Here is a 16,290-nt window from a genome sequence, read left to right as displayed (position 1 = left end):
GTTGCTGGACACCTCAAATACACACCTGAGGAGCATCCAGCTCCTTCCCAGCCCACCCATGCTGCCCTGACAGACTGCTGAGCCTGGAGGCCTCTGGTGTTCCATTACTTTGAAACACTCTTGGACACTTTGGTTTAGTCACAAAAGCAGCTCTGAGGAATGTCTGAACAAAGTGTTCCCTGTAGTGCCCCTGTGCCTCCATGGCACAGGCACAACAGGAGGAAGCCAAGGGCATGAGCTGCCTGCAAGAGCCTCACCCCTCACTACAGGAACAACTCTCTACACTCAGTTTCAGCTCCTGAATCTGCTCCTCTCCAAATGACTCTGATTTAAAACCTGTGCAGTTTAGTTTGCTCAGCTCTGAATTCTCACCTGACCAAGCTCCTCATGTCACGTCACTGCCTCTGCAGCACTCTCTCCCAGAGCCCAAACTCATTACAATTACTCTGTCTGAGGATGCCAAGACAATCCCTGCTCTATATTCAACCTTCAAGCTACTTTGGCTTTTTCCTGCTGCCATCTAGCACAGGAATTGTTCTGTTGCTTTCTCAACACTAAAACTGTCTCTGCTAAGCTGAGTTTCTTTGTGTGCAGTGTGGCTCCCTACAGCAGGAGCAAGGCAATCAGCTGATGGCTCTTCACCACAAAACAGACATGCAGGACAGCCTAGAAAAATACATAAGGAGAGTAATTTAGGGTGTGACCATAATGAGAAGGCAGCAAAGACCCAGATCTGCAGAGAAACATCACTTATTCCCAAGGGTGAGATCATCCCCAACATGGCAACAGGAGGAGCTAAGTCACTGCTACCACAGTTATCAATTTATGCAAATTAGCCAACAATCAAGTTTAAGCCAAGCATTCAGAGATTCATTTGGGGACAGGTTGAGTTTGGGAGGCTGCACCTTGCTTCCAGCAAATGCCAGACTATTATGTTGATTATTACAGCAGACTGAACCAGGGTTGTGATGCCCTTAATAAAATTTCTATGCAAAAAGAATCCAATCTAAGACCAGCAAGTTCTTTGGCTACTCAGACTGGTACAACAGATGCTGTTCTTTTTTCCTTCACAGAAAAGAGAGAGCAAAAAGCAGCTGAAATGCTTGTCTGAGGGTGCTATTCACACTGCTGTGCCTGCATTCCAGAGCTTCCCATGGAGAACAGCTCAGCTCCAGTCCTGCCTGTGCCTGGCTCTCAGGAAGGGCAGGGGATTCACATCTGCCACAAAAGTCTTACGCAGATTAAGCAATGAAGGATGTAGCATGTATTTTAAAGGCAGAGGATTTCACAAAACAAAATAAAAAAAAGGACAACTCCTCCACACCCCCCCAAAAAAAATACCCAAACCCGAAAAAAACCCAAAACCAAACAACAAAAAAAACCCACCTAAAACAAACAAAAAAAAACCCCACTGGGCTCTGGACAAAAAGTGTTTAGGAATGCAGTTACTCAAATCCTTCAAAAATTCAACTCCAGTCCTGAATCAGTCCTGGAAAAAGTGAACTGCAGGCTACCTTTATCCTTAGTTTCCCCATCTGCACAGGAGCAGAAATAGCAGATGAAGGATAAGAGTTGTGTTCCCAGGAAATTAAAACATAAGTTCATCCTCAAAGCTAGCTGCTTCAGCAGCAGATTTTTTGCCTTGTCACATTTGACAGGAACACAGCAGAAGTGACCCAGGGAGGGAAGGAATCCAGCACCTCAATCTCCCTCCAACAGCAACAGGATGAGTGCAGGCTGCAAGCAGTTTCTGCAGAATCTAAAAACCTGTATTCTTGTGGGGAACTCAGGCAGGGATGAATTATCTGCCTTGACACAATGAAAAAGAAAAAGTCCTCCCAATAGATCCATGTTCTGGTAGTTTCAGTTATGTTTTGGGCTTTGTTTATATTTTATTTCATACCTAGCAGAAACAGCACTTCTAAAAGAAATGACAACATGATCAGGATTGTTTATGGTAGTGACTGTGGTTTCTGCAAGAATTACTGGTTCCCTCTGCTTCCTCTTATGCAGAATTTGCTTCTTTTAATGCCAAGTGTCTGCTCAGAATCACAAACTCCCAGGATGGCTTGGGATGGAAGGGATGTTAAAGCCCATCTCATTCCCCTGCCTTGGGCAGGGGCACCTTCCACCAGACCAGGTTGCTCCAAGCCCCAGCCTTGAACACCTCCAGGGATGGGAGGTCCACAAGCTCAGCTGTAGATTTGGAGGGAACAGGTGAGTTATGTTTGGGACTGAGCTATAACTGCACCTGTATTCAGATTAAGAGATTTAGGAGATTGCCCTGGGGGTGTTTGGGACTGATACCCTGGGAGGTTACTACCAGAGAACAAAACACTCCAGATAAATGTGCTCCAACCCCTGCCCACAACACAGCCTGTCCTGCCTAACACAACAGCCTTCAAATAACTCACACCAGCTTGGCTCTCCCAGTGTCCAGGACATCTGAATGGCCCTGCTATGCCAAGATCTGCTGAGCTGAGCAGACTGCCAAAGCTGGAAACCTGACAAAACCTCACCAAGGATTGCTTTGCTTTTCCCTTCACAACCTGCTTTTGACCCATTTAAATCAAACCCCAGCTGAGCTGCAGTGACTGGTTCTTCATAAGCCTGTGTGAGGCAGGGAATTTTTTTGTTTCTTCCATTTCAAAAGGAAGAAAGGCAAAGGAACAGATAAGTGAGATTTGCAAGCAGTGAGCAGTGCTGGCAGTACTGAAGTGCACCTTCCCAGCTGGGAGTTTAACAGCATGCTCACTCTTTGCTAAAGTCATGGCAATATGCTGCAAAAATCCAAAGTGAAAGGAGCCAAAGGGTAAGGCCTGAAGGGGCTCCATCCAAACTGGTCACCAAGGCACCAGGAGCAGGGAGAACACCTGACTGCAGCTCCTGCATCATCCAGGTACCCACACACCTCCTCACACAGGAGGCATCCTCCTGCATCCCTCGTGCACCAGAGCAGAGCTCTGCAGAGCAGTGTGTGAGCAGCCCTGCCCCAGCTGTTCCCAGTGAAATGCTGCCTGTTTTCTGGCCAGGCTGCCAGCATGGACTGCCCAGCTTTGTCCCCTGAGCTTTGCCCTGGTGCTTCTGTGTCCATGATCTCACTCAGGTTTAAAGAGACACCAAGTGTGAGTGTGGGCACACACTAGGGCTCACCTGATTCCTCTGCCTGCCCATGAGCAGCACACAGAGAACATACAGCACCTCCAGCTTGTACATGATCTCGTGCATGATCTTCATGGACTGGGGCAGCTGTGTCCTTGTGGAGGTGTTGGCCAGTCCACTCTCATCTGAAGACTCTGAAAAAAGATAGCAAAAGATGTGAGATAGAGGCAGCTTCAACAAAAAGGATTTGTTACAGTTGTTACTTTTACACTGAACACTGCAGATACAGGAACAGTACATCTGCTGGAATTTTCTTCTTAACTAAAAATAGTAATGTACAGCAAATAACCAATTTGAATTATGTGCTAGAGAAAAAATATAGCTGAAAATTTGGAGGAGATAAAAATCAAATTATTTTTCCAAAACTAACTAAATGTCAGCATCTTCATAAAATAAGTAGGCTCACCTAAATGAATTAATAGACTACTGCACCAGGGCATGGCAGAAAGGTAATAAAAGTAGATGGGAGATTATCAGAAGCACTTACTATTGAATCTACTTTCATTTCATACCTCAGTACAAGTATTCTTAGGCCACGGTTAAATAAATTTCATAACCTTAGAGAGAATTACACAGCTAAGAGCAGAAACAGGAATATGAAGTACTTTGAGTTCTACCAGACATACACTGCATTTCTGTCATACCAAAGGGGGAAGAAACAAACCACATATGTGCTCCAAAGCATTTTCCTAAGTTGTATTAACTCTTCCACTGGAGTAATTTTTTTTTTTTTCAATTAACTTATTTAATTTAGCTGGAACCAACTTTTCTTTTTAAAGATGGGGCCCCTTGCTTGGTATGAAGCATTTGAACCCAAAGCCATGAGCCAAAGTTTTAGAGTAAAATGCTGGTGAAGCCACTCACCTCAGGAGGGTTATTTTAATCACTGCAAAGGAGGTTAGGACTGAGGATGCACAGCATTTCAGTGTTAGCTAGGCATGCAAAGAGCACACATTGCTGGAGGGTCTCTCCTTTGGCTAATTTTAATTCAATTAAAAAATCAGTGCTACATGAGAACAAAATAGGAGTCAGACCTAAATGTTGATACGTGAGTCCTCCATGCAAGAAAAAGGGAATCAGGACCAGATGAAGGAAAAAACAACACACGGCAAGGTTAAGAAAGGAGACACAAGGAAAGGTTAAGACATGCATCAGCTGCTGGTGGGTGGAGGGATGCAAGCCAGGTACCTGTACTGCTCTGCTCTGCCTCTTCATTTGCCACTCTCATCAGTGCATCCAGCACCAGGGCATTGTCCAGCCAGGTGTACCACTCCTCCAGCTCCTGCAGGAAGCTGGAAGTCCCTGTTGTTTCAGACACTTTCCGTGTGGCCAGTTTGCACAACCGCTCGATGAAGCCTGGAATATTCAGAAGTGTAGCTGGGAAAAAAAAAAAAAAAAAAAAAGAAAAAAAGAGAGAAATAATTTTATTACAATTCAAGATCACCACAAGGTACTAGCACATCTGCTTTAGGAATATAGAAGTGTGTGGTTAAAAAGAACTGAAGATGAAAGAAGTCAGCACTCTCCTGTTAAGGACTGGAAGAGAGCATCTATACCCCAGCAACAATTCAGTGCTGCTCTCCAGTCTTATCAAGCTACTGATCTGGCTGAAAACTAAGCTGGCAGAAATAAAGCAGCAGCCTTTGGAAGGGGCAGCTCCACCTCCCCTTTCCTCCTTCATTTTCCCTCCTGTGGTGCTGGTCTGTAGTGACTGAACTGGTTCCCTGCAGCAGTGGAGAGGGAAGCTGACAGCTTCTCAAGTACTAGGTTCCTGAATTACCTCCTCATGGAACAAAACAGGTGGAGAAAACATCACAGCAGCCCCAGGTGTGAGGGTTTCAACTGTGGAGCTGCACCCTCAGAAAGAGCAGTGCAAAGACAGAAGTCACTGCTCTGCAAAATGTTTGGGGAGGTGCATTTTGCCTTCAAGAAAACCTTAATTACAGGACCTATTTATTAAATATACATGGCTAAAGCTTCACTTCCCACTTGCAGGAGCAAGGAGAAAAGGACAAAGAATTTGGCTATGAACATTACATGAAAGGGTTTTATCTCTGAAAGAATAAGCTCCATGATAGTATTTTAAAAATAGAATATACTGTACAGCCTTAGAATCAAGTCTCTGATTGTGCCCATAAAAAATGATTAGCTAAACATTTGCTTGGCATGGGCCTATGCAAATATCAGCTTCAGAAGCCCAGAAGTTTTTCAGCACAGCAAAAGCTGAAAACAGCAGATTCTACATCTGATGGTACTTCAACGTTTTCAATTCCTTCTCATCCTTCTAGGCAAGACTTTTGCACCTCAGAAGTACTCAGCACAATAAGGAAAGCTGCACTGTGCCTAAAGTTAAGGCTGAGATTAGCCTCACAGGGCAACATAATTAATATTAAACACTGGGCAACGTAATTAATATTAAACACACTTCTCTTTTTGATAAAGACATCCTGTTCAGGACAACATCAGATAAAATCAGAGAAGGATCTGCTTGAACAACAACCACACTGCAGGCAGCTTTAGTTCAGGAATTCATATTTTATGGAGGACACAATTATTGAGAGCTGCTAATGGGAAGTCTATGGATGTGGCTAAGGCACAGAAAACAAATAAAATTATTTTAGACCACTCAGAGAATGCTGGAATGACAGAAATTAACCCACTTAATTAGCAACACCACATGAAACCAAATGCTACAAAGTTCAACTAACAGGAAACATTATTTTTAGGAAACAATCTGAGGGGAGTGAATCAAGAAAAATGCTTTGTAAGACACAACACTTTCAGTATCTTTCAGAAACAACACTGTGTGACACTGAGAAGAGGAAAACTTTATACATGGCTGAGATTATTCTGATTTGTTACAGCACAACAATTACCTTGATTAATTTCAGCTCGGGAAGGGCCCAAGTTTTTTTTCTGCTGGGCATTTTTGGCCAGAAGTGTGTGCTTGTCATCACTGCCCGTGTCGAGCTCGGAGATGGTGACAGCCAGGATCCTGCAGAAGTTGGCCAGCTGCTGCTGGTCAAAGCTGGACACCAGGCTGGCCAGGTTGGGAATATCATCCAGCTGGATCATTTCCTGGAGGAGGCAACACCAGCTCGGTCACACAGGATGGTCAATAAGTGAACACAGGCAGATCCTCCCTGGGGAGCTCTCTGGGTTATTCCAGTGTAGCAAAGGAGAAGCAGCTGGCATTTACAACAGCTGTCAGGCTTAGCAATTCCAAAAGTACAGATATCCAGATTTTAAATACTATTTTTATATTTACAAAAATGAGAGGGCCTTTTTAAACTAAAAGCCTACAAAACCACAGCCTAATTTAATACGTAAATTATGTTTATGTATTAGATGTTTCAATTTTACTTTCCAATCCTTTTTCTTTGAAACTCACATATAAGAATTTCTAAATTATTTCTCAGTTTTTTCCTCAGAAGTTCTTTTTAATAAAAAGATGTTGAAAACAGCTTTCAGAAAAAAAAAATTCAGATAAACTAAGCTTGTTTCCTATTTCAGGAAGTACATCGACCTCAATCCTGTTCTAAATAATAAAGTATAAGGTTACAGACTCATGGTATTCTCAACAAAATGCACACATACTCTTTCCAGTCAAGGTTTTCCCACCTCGAGTATTTTACTTGCATCACATCAGGGCACTGAGTTGCAACGGTGCAGGTAAGTAAGTTCAATAACCAGGTTTACACAGAAGATTTAAGTGCCCTGTGTCCCCAGCCTACAACTTCTCAGAGAGGTGACAAACACCCAAGAATGCACAGCAAACCTCCCAGATGTGAGGAAGAGAAGTAAAATATGTCAGATACAATCAGCAGGCAAGGATGAACACTGAATTTTTATGAGGTTCATTTTCTTTGTAACATGGGCTATTCGTTGATGACTCAGACCATGGGGACACAGCTGCCACCATTCTCTGAACTGGGTAAATGCACTATAGCTATGACACCACAGGAATAGTTTGGCTTCCTTATGAGAAGTGATTGAAGTTAATTACCACTGTGAACAGGCAGGTTTCAAATAACCTACAAGAAGTAAGAATGACTATCCTCAGCAACTCTTCAGAGCAACAGCTCTTTGCTCCAGTGGGCTGAAAAGCTAATCAAATGATATTAAGAAAGCAGTAACTAACCTTTTTAACTCCCAGGATATCTTCAATGAGCGTTGCAGTTTGTAGGAATGTTTTTTTGTTTGTCATCAGTGTAAACAGGAACAACACAAAGTCGTTTCTCTCTGCCAGCCGCCTCGTGACTCCTTCAGTCTGGAAATGAGCACACACAGGGCCAGTGAGAGCCCACCCTGAGCAGCCACACAGCACAGCATGATGTGGTGGTAGGACATGATGTGTGGTAGGACAGCCCTACATGATGTGGTGCTGAGCCAGCTGGCCCTGAAACCAGGGAGTGTCATGACAACCAAACCCATCTCCAGTCCTGGTTAGGAGTCAACGTGGCCCAGGCAATGACATGGGAATGAATGAGAGGCTTCACCTCAAGGCAGCTGTTTCCTTGTCTGAATCTAAAGCAAACCCTGCCTGGGCACACAGGACAGAGGCTGGGCTCTGTTTTGCCATACACACTGTGCCCAGCTCCATGCCATGGTCTGCACACACAGCAGCTCCTGAACACTCTACACTGCTGTCTGAGCAACCTGGATCAAGAACTGGCCTGAAAGAACAAACCTTGTAGTCAGACTGAGGCAAGAAAATCCAAGTTTAAGGCTGCCTTTCTGAGCTCTGAGCTCTGCTGAGAGGATAGCCAGGCTTTCCTGGAACTCACTCCTTGCAAAGCCATGTCTTATCCATGAGACACATTCCCAGTGCTCACAGAACCAGACTAGCAAAGATAATTCCTCAGTATTTACAGGTAAGCATAAAAACAGCTAATATTACCCACAGACCATTTCTGTGATCCTGAGTACCTCTCATCCAATCCCAGCAAATACCAAAGTGAATTAAAACAGAGCAGCTAGTCTAGAAATTACAAACTTATATTTTAGCATATCATGCTATCCTCAATTTGCAAAAGTTGCATTATCCAAGCCAAGGGAAAGAGTGTTCCCTCTCTTCCCTCTCCCATGTGTACACAGATCCTTATCAATGAGACATGATCTAGTAAGACTCAAACTCTGGAGATGAGACTGATGATGTTTTTGGAAGAGCTCCAAGCCACTAACTGTCTCTTTTTAAAATTTTTGTTAAACAATGTTCCCTAGGTTATGGCATAATGAGGTGTGTGATGAAGTAAACAATCCTGAGGATGTTCCCTGCATGCATAATCTGAGGCCTTTGCTTTTAGCTTCAGGATTTTAAAAATGAGGTATTTCCAGATGCCTTTAACCCAGCACCTTCTTTTGCACTGATCTGTCACGACTGGACTGAACTGAACTAAAATCCAGCACATGGAGTTGCAGGATCAAATTTAAAACCCTGTGCCAGCCCCAATTCTGAACAAGACCAGCTGTGGCTGGGCTTAACAAGCACCCATTCTCAGCTTCAGATTTTAAGCTGTAACATAACAAAGGCTGGCACAGCTTTCCTATGGAAGCACAGAGACAGAAAGATCCAAACAAGGGAACTTAAGCTTGGCAATGCAGGTCAGAAAACAAATTATTTGAGCAAGACATTAAAATGCAGAGTGATGCTGTATTTAACTGAAGGAATTTTAATGTACAGCTTCAGAGTAAGTATAAATTATACTTAAAAGAGTCTGTTTATTGTCTTATCAAGCAGCACATGTAAAAAGTGACCAGGAGAGTTGTACTTACACATATACAGGTGTTGTACAGTATGCTTAAACAGTCCTTGATGAGGTCATCACTTACTGCAAAAGAAGAGAGCAGACAGTCAGCAGCCATTCCCTGCCAAGAATCACTACTGGCATGGGAGGGACACGGAGAACTATGGGATGGGTGACAACTTCAGGCTGCCAGCTCAGAAGCCACAAGAAAGACTCTGCACCCGACCTCTTTACATGTTAAATTATTTTTGTATGGGGGAAAAAATGTCAGTTCATGCACTTTTCTCCACTGGAAACTCATGCGTGTTTTCTCAGCACCTGGACTTCATAGAAAACCTTCAAATCTGCTTTGCCACAACATTTTAATATTTAAAATATGTTTTCAGTACAGATCTGCAATTGCCTAAAGCTCCAGTTCAAGTCACTTCACCTTTGAAGTTCCCTGGCTAGCGGGCACAGGGTGCACCATGACATTCCCTTCCCTCTGCAGGGCTCAGGGAACCAGAGAATCCCAAACAGGGGAAATGAAAACACTGCAGCCAAGCTGCTCCAGCAGGAAAGCTGAGCTGCACTCACTGCACCCCCTCTCCTCACAGCAATGTGGAAATGAGCAGTCATGTAACAAAAAGCGTGCTGTTTTCTTGAGCTACTCAGCTTACAATCTCTGTAGCTCCCATTATATAAACAATGTTTTGTGGCTTATTATTAATAATTTTGCACTGTAGCTGTAGCCACAGGAACAAGAAGTTTCCACTGATTGCAGATTTAGTGCTTTGAGTCAAGTGTGTTGTGCTGAGTGCATGAAGCTCCAGAACTGTGCCACAAAACAGGTGACTCTCCCAAATCCCAGCACGAATCAGTACCAGGGAGAACAAAGAAACCAGTGATTCACTCCTAAATGAATCAACAGGAAATTGCTGGGATGGAAAGGGAATAACAGAAAAATAGAACAATTTCTGTCTGAAACAGAAGCACCAGGCAAAATTGGGGAAAAGAAAAAGAGATAAACCATCTCTTTACTTACTTTTCTGCTTCTTTTTCTGTGTAATAAGAGTTGGTCTCATGAGAATTTCTACTAAAAGCTGTAAAAATAAGATAAGGAATTAAGGGAACGATCACTGAGATACAAATAACCAATTAATTTGTCAGTGACAAACCCAAAGCTGTTTCTGATGAAGTCACAGAGGTGAATAATGAAGGCTCTACAATCAAACCCCCACTGGTGTCAAAATCATATTGACAAATTATAGTTGCATTTACCCCGAAGAAACAGTAAGAGCTGTACAAAATAATCTCCCACTGGCAAGTTTTAAAGAATTTGAACTTGCAAGGAATGTAATTTCAATGCCTCCAGATAACATCAAGAATGGTGATCACACATCTCTTAATATAAGGAATCTTAAGCAATAATCTGCAAAGGGATGCAAATTTTGTGAAGGCTTTCCCTAAATCTTGCTGGGCTTCAAAAACAGTTCAGGTCCAGACAGAATTTAGCAGCTCCAGATTTTATCTTGGCACCAAAAAGCCACTGCTTGTGTACAGGGCCCTGTATGTGTATTTATATTTATATTATTGTTTAAGGAATATACAGTCAGCTTTTCAAGACCAGGACTGTGGTTCTGACTGATGTAGAACTGATTTTTCGTTGCTCTGGTCTACACCACTGGTTTGGCTTAAAACATTTGAAAAAATAACAGCACTTCATTTAAAAATGAAAGTTGGCAAACAAAAGGAACTCATGACTTCTGCAAGAACTACTGCAAATGCCACTGGTTTTAAAATTAAGTTTAAAATTGTTAACAGCAATGCAGGCATCACCCAGTCAGTGCCAACTCACAAGATATTTAACAGTTTACAACTTGATCTATTTGTCCCATCTTCTTTTAATGAACTATTGATTCAGACACAGAGGAAACCACCTTGACATCACTGGAGGCTACATTAAAAGCACTGACAAATAAATAAATAGGCAATTTTTAAGAGGAATATACATTTTCTAGCAACACTTGTAGTAGTAGCTGTAGCATTAATAGTGTAGAGAAAAATTACTGCAGTAATACAGATCTCATATTAATGGCTTGTGTTTCAGGAGGAGAATACTTACCTCAAAGTTTGGGGTTGTGGGTTTATGCTTTAATTCTTGGGGTTTCTGCCTCTCACCAAAGGCAAAAGGAGCAGAAAGGGAATTATGAGATTGTGTTTCTTGGGATGGGGTTACATTCAGGTATAAAATCCATGAGATTTGTGTATTTGCACTCTGAGGGCTTATTTTACATGGATTCATATAAAGGGAGGAGCCACCAAGGTGGTTTTGTTCTTCCTCAATGTAAAGGCTGTCAGGATCCAAAAATATTTTACCTCTTACACATTGTAGCCTAGAGAGTACACTGCAAACTGAGTGTACTTCAAAGTTACTCACTTTCCACAGCTCAAAGTATTGCAACATAAATCAGCACACAGCACACACACAGCACCAGCAGATCAAACTTCTTCCCTTTCAAATGCTAGAGCAAGATTTTTGAAAAAACACAGCACTGGCTTCCATCTGCCTTTAGTCACATTAAACCCACCTCTATTAGCCAAATCTCTGACCATAGCACCAGGTAATTACAGTTGGATCTGATATTTACCATCTCCTGCCCAAGGGGAAAGAAGCAACCAAGCCCCAGCCAACCAAACCAAACAAAAATCTTGTCTCCAAAACACACAGATTTTGTGTACTATGTTAAAATCATTCATACAGGAGTACCACTACTTCCCTTTAAAAACAAGAGAAATTTAAAACATTTTCATACTTCTCATTTGCTTGGGTAGCTGAAGGCTTTTGCCCTCATCTTACAGCAGCAATTAAACCAGTGCTCATTTCAAAACAACATAAACAGCAGCTTTAAGTAAAAGCAAACTCAGTGTGACAAGAAAGAAATAGCAAAATCTGTTTGGTTAAACTAAATAAAAAGAGAGTATCAAGTTAGTTCACTGGAAAATACAAATTCATTTTTAATGAAAGCCAAGCCAGAGTTGGGCACCATAAAGCTGAGCAAATGGGTATCTGTGCAACGTGGAATTAAAGCAAATAAACAAAATGATAAATTGCCAGAATGTCCACAGAAACCTTCCAGTTCTGCTTAAAAACTTTGCCAGAGATGAAGCAATAAACACAGACAATCTGGTTAAGTCAGAGCCCTGGTGTGCTTAAACTGACACAGATCCCCCAGTGCTAAGTGAAATTCTCACTGCTCCAATGCCAATTGTGTTATTTTATCTCACAACCAGGAATCATTTGAAACTGTCTTCATTCACAACTAAAGTTCTAATCTTTTTAAGGTAAAAAATGACTGACTAAAGAAAGAGCCAGGTATTCTATATCATTTAAGAACAAAACATGTCACTTTGGATGTAATACCTTGAAAAATACACCCTTTTCCTATTTTGATTAACAGAAAGTGGCACAATTCTAATGCTTAACATTAAATTGGTAAAGTCATTCTGCAACTTGCATTTAGAAGCTTCAAAGACCTCACTGAAGGGATTTTTCAGTGGGATGATTATCATGCAGATCTTTTGATACTGAAAAAGCACACTTACATCAACTCCTCCAAACAAATCAAATGTGTATGTGTTTGGGAAACTGGACTCTTGAGCAGCTTTTCTGTCTTCTGTGACATAAACCATGGCTTCCATCGAGAGAAGTGGAGAAATTTCCTACATGTAGGAGAAAAATGAAGAGATGGTTCAAACAGAAAATTGTTCATCACTATAAACACAATTATCTTCCACTATCTGTGTGATCCACTGATTATTCATTACCTGTAACCCCAGCTCTTACTTCCCAGCCAATTTCTGACAGATACCATCATGCAGACAGCTTAAAAAATTAATACAGTATGATCACAGCAGACTTTAAAGAAAGTCACAACAAAATTATCTGAAGCTTTAGGAAGAAGGGTGCAGCCAATACCTTCAGGATGCTTTGGCACTGGGAGAAGTCACTGTTTGGGTGGCTGTGCTCATACAGCTTCTGCAACAGCAAGGGGATCCCATTCCACTTTGCCTGTTTATCTCTCTCCTTCAGCAAGGCTTCTGTAATCTGCAAAAAGGAAGAATGTGATTCCCATGTGTCCAATGCTTCATAACCAGGAAAATAACGTTATCATCTTCCTGGAAAAAGAGCTCACAAAATCCAGTACCTCCTTCACGCAGCAACTTATCCAAGACAGGCAGCTGTAGAATTTTACAGATGTAATGTATCTTAAGCAGCACAGGGGTTAAAGCAGATGTCACTTAGAGTCCATAATCTCATTCTGTATTTTTATATTGATAGTGTATTTTAAAATGGCAACACATTAGTCTCTAAACAATTCCATTAGCAGAACTCTAATTGACAGGTCAGTGAAGGAGGAAATGGGTGCCCTGACACTATCTCAAATTACAGTGGTCTAAGGTGTAGAATGCTCAGGATGGGAAGGCTTCAATACTTGATGCATTCAGCTAGAAAGGAGTATTTCCTCAGCCAAATCCCTGAAGTCATTGCTCGCAGCATTAACCCAAACCACAAAGGTTTACAAGCAGGAACATATCAAAGAGAGAAAATTCCCTCTGTAGTCTTGGGCTGATTGTAAAAGGAGATCACCAACTAAATCAGCAGAACAACGCTGGCATTATCCTGAAAAACAGGCTGCAACCACAAAAAAGAACACTTGGCATTTGCTACTATAGCTGTCCAAATTTTTGTCAATGTTTCTCCTTTTTCCCTAAAGTTAAAAAAAAATCTTAATATTCATCACTGTGTTTAACACCTAAAAAAAAAAAAAATAGCATCACAAGACTAAAATATTCTGCTTAAAATCCACAAAAGATGCTTCGAAGCCTGAATACTTCCAGGTTAATGCCAGAAGATCTGTCAAGGAAGAGCTCAGGACAGTCAATTAAAATCCACCATCCGGTCAATGCTGACCAAACTTTAACTCCTTTCCTCTCTGATACTTCAGAGGTACCTACACCAACCCCAACACAGGGACTTACCCTTGTACACAGGAGAAGGTAAAGCAGACAACAATTCCAGCAGGAGTTTTGGCTGGATTTACAAATGTTTTATGTACCCTCCAAATAAAAACAACAAAATAAAGAAAACCCCAATCCTCTAGTCAGCACCTCAAGGCAAACCTTAGAAAACAGAATATCCTGAGCTGGGAGGGACCCACAGGACCCCCCAGCCCAGCCCCATCCCTGCACAGACCCCCCAACAGCCCCACCTGGGCACCCCTGGCAGCGCTGTCCCAACGCTCCCGGAGCTCTGGCAGGTTTGGGGATGTGCCCATCCCCTGGGGAGCCTGGGCAGTGCCAGCACCTCTGGGGAAGAGCCTTGCCCTGATCTCCAGCCTGAGCCTCCCCTGACATATTTGTGGGTTTGCTCTGACTCCCAGGCCCAAACCCCTAAGCTGCTCTCATTCTGCACCTTCCTGTGGTTAAGTGACATTTCCCTCCCAGCTGCTTAAATCTCGCTTATTCTTCCAGCCAAGACATCGTTCTCAGACACAGCTCAGTGCACAATTCCAAAGGGCCATTCAATTCCTGATTAGACAATTATATGCAAATATACTACAACTCCTGACTGAGAATTTAACCCTTTTCTCTGCTTGTTACAAAGGAAGACCAGAAAACTGATTCAAGCTGAGAACTCAGCCTTGCAATGTAGCTTATGTGGGTCCTCATCCTCTTTATAAGACTCCCAAATACTCAGGACTCCTTTCCTGATGAAATGCCTCAATTTTTAGGTAAATAAGAACTTCAAGGGTCTTGAAGTACCAGATTTTCTTGCTACAAGCAGTGACTGAAGCAGAATGAGCACACCTGGAACATAAAATTCTCTCCAGTTTTTAACTTTTCCCTGCTTTCTGAATCAGAGGAATCAACCAGCACTGCTGGAGAATGACACACTTTCCTTCTGAGCAGGAGAAATAGCAGAGGACCAAACCAGAAAGCCAAAATCACTTCTCATCATCTGGGCTCTGGGTCAGCCCCTTGGAAGTCACAGATTCCATTTCCCCTTGAGGTACCGAGCACAGAGTGAGCCAAAGGAGCACTTCCACTGCCTCATCCCAGGTGTGGGAGGAGGACAAACCCACAGGCAGTGGGAGGAACAGGATTAATTGCTGGGCAAAGAGCAAAGAACACACAGCAAAATGCCAGGGAAAGAGTCCAACTCTCCAGCTCCAGCTGATGTGGAAGATACCACAGGCAGGGATGACATGCACAAGCTGCAATCACAGGTTCCAGCAGCACAGAGCAGAATTCAGCACTTAAATGCTCTCAGGAAAGGCCAAAAGCCTTTAATTAACATTAAAACCTTGTACTGGGTTTAACACCACACTGTTAATCACATGTATGCTTCTTGGTTTGGGGCAGGATCCATCTGAGCCAGCTCCACTCCCATTTCTGTACTAGCAAGGCTTCCTCTCCCTGCCCCAGGCTCTGAGAGGCAGCCACAGGAAACTTTCAGAACTGAAATTCTGAAAGGATGAAGCAAATGTTTCCTTGCTCTCATCATCTTTTCTCTGCTTTCAAAAGAAAAAAAAATAAAAAAGGTTTTCTTTCTCTTGCTTTAACACATCTTTGGTTTCACTGCAAGCTCTGGCTTGTGGTCCCTGCTCTGTATTTGAGGCTACCCTGGCTCTGGATATTTCCATTGTGGCTGGGTTGTATTTGCCAATGCAAAGATTTTTGGATTCTGGGAAGGGATTACAATTCAATCAGACTTTGTGGAGCTGTCTTTCTTCACAGCCATTTGGGTTAAAAACTGCATCTCCTGTTTTCCATAACAACAGCTACTCAATGCTTTTCATTTATAAGAAAAAACGGTTTTCTTTTTGGGGAAATTTTACTGAATAGTCATCAAAACCAGCACTGAGTCTTTTGGGGCTCCTTTCCTCTGTGGAATTTTTTGGTCTCATTCAAGTACAAAAAGTGCAATCCAACACTGATTTTCTTCATTCACGGAAAACCTCTGGATAAAATACCTGAAATCTTGCAACAAAACTTGAGAAGTTACATATGATCTAGCAAGAAGGAGAGGCTGTAACAGCCCAGCTGCAAGAGTTATCCATGAAAAGCCAGGATCTCCCCAATTGCTGGCAGCTGGGTTTGGAATTGTCACGCCTTACTGGTGTTAGGACATGACAGAATAAGGATCACTTCTAAGAAAATAGGAGCACACAAACTTCTGTAAGAGCCAGGTACAGCAAACCAAACTGGTACAAACACCAGGACTCCACAGTCACTTCCCAGTGCTGCAACACATCCCAGTTGTGGCTCACAAAGAGAGAAACCCAAGGACAGCACACTGGGGCTCCCCAGAGTGGTTCTGTTCCAGGCTGATCCCTGC

The 16,290-nt window shown here is 42.5% G+C and overlaps 1 protein-coding gene across 1 annotated transcript in view; it reads right to left on the bottom strand.

Annotated features, from left to right (window-relative positions):
- Nucleotides 1-16,290, bottom strand: part of TRPC4AP (transient receptor potential cation channel subfamily C member 4 associated protein) — a 36,746-nt gene that overhangs the window by 13,050 nt on the left and 7,406 nt on the right. The window contains exons 2-9 of the mRNA XM_085557956.1: nt 12,868-12,996; nt 12,495-12,611; nt 9,934-9,991; nt 8,938-8,993; nt 7,304-7,432; nt 6,039-6,240; nt 4,351-4,539; nt 3,154-3,296 (exon numbers count right to left, since the gene is read on the bottom strand). Coding sequence (XP_085414082.1) covers nt 3,154-3,296; nt 4,351-4,539; nt 6,039-6,240; nt 7,304-7,432; nt 8,938-8,993; nt 9,934-9,991; nt 12,495-12,611; nt 12,868-12,996 — 1,023 coding nt within the window. The remainder of the gene's footprint in view (nt 1-3,153; nt 3,297-4,350; nt 4,540-6,038; nt 6,241-7,303; nt 7,433-8,937; nt 8,994-9,933; nt 9,992-12,494; nt 12,612-12,867; nt 12,997-16,290) is intronic.

The sequence above is a fragment of the Lonchura striata genome, chromosome 20 (assembly GCF_050655825.1).
Source record: "Lonchura striata isolate lonStrDom1 chromosome 20, ASM5065582v1, whole genome shotgun sequence".
NCBI classification, from domain to species: domain Eukaryota; kingdom Metazoa; phylum Chordata; class Aves; order Passeriformes; family Estrildidae; genus Lonchura; species Lonchura striata.
Note: the sequence above shows the minus strand (reverse complement) of the source record. Positions and strands in the feature narration are given on the sequence as shown.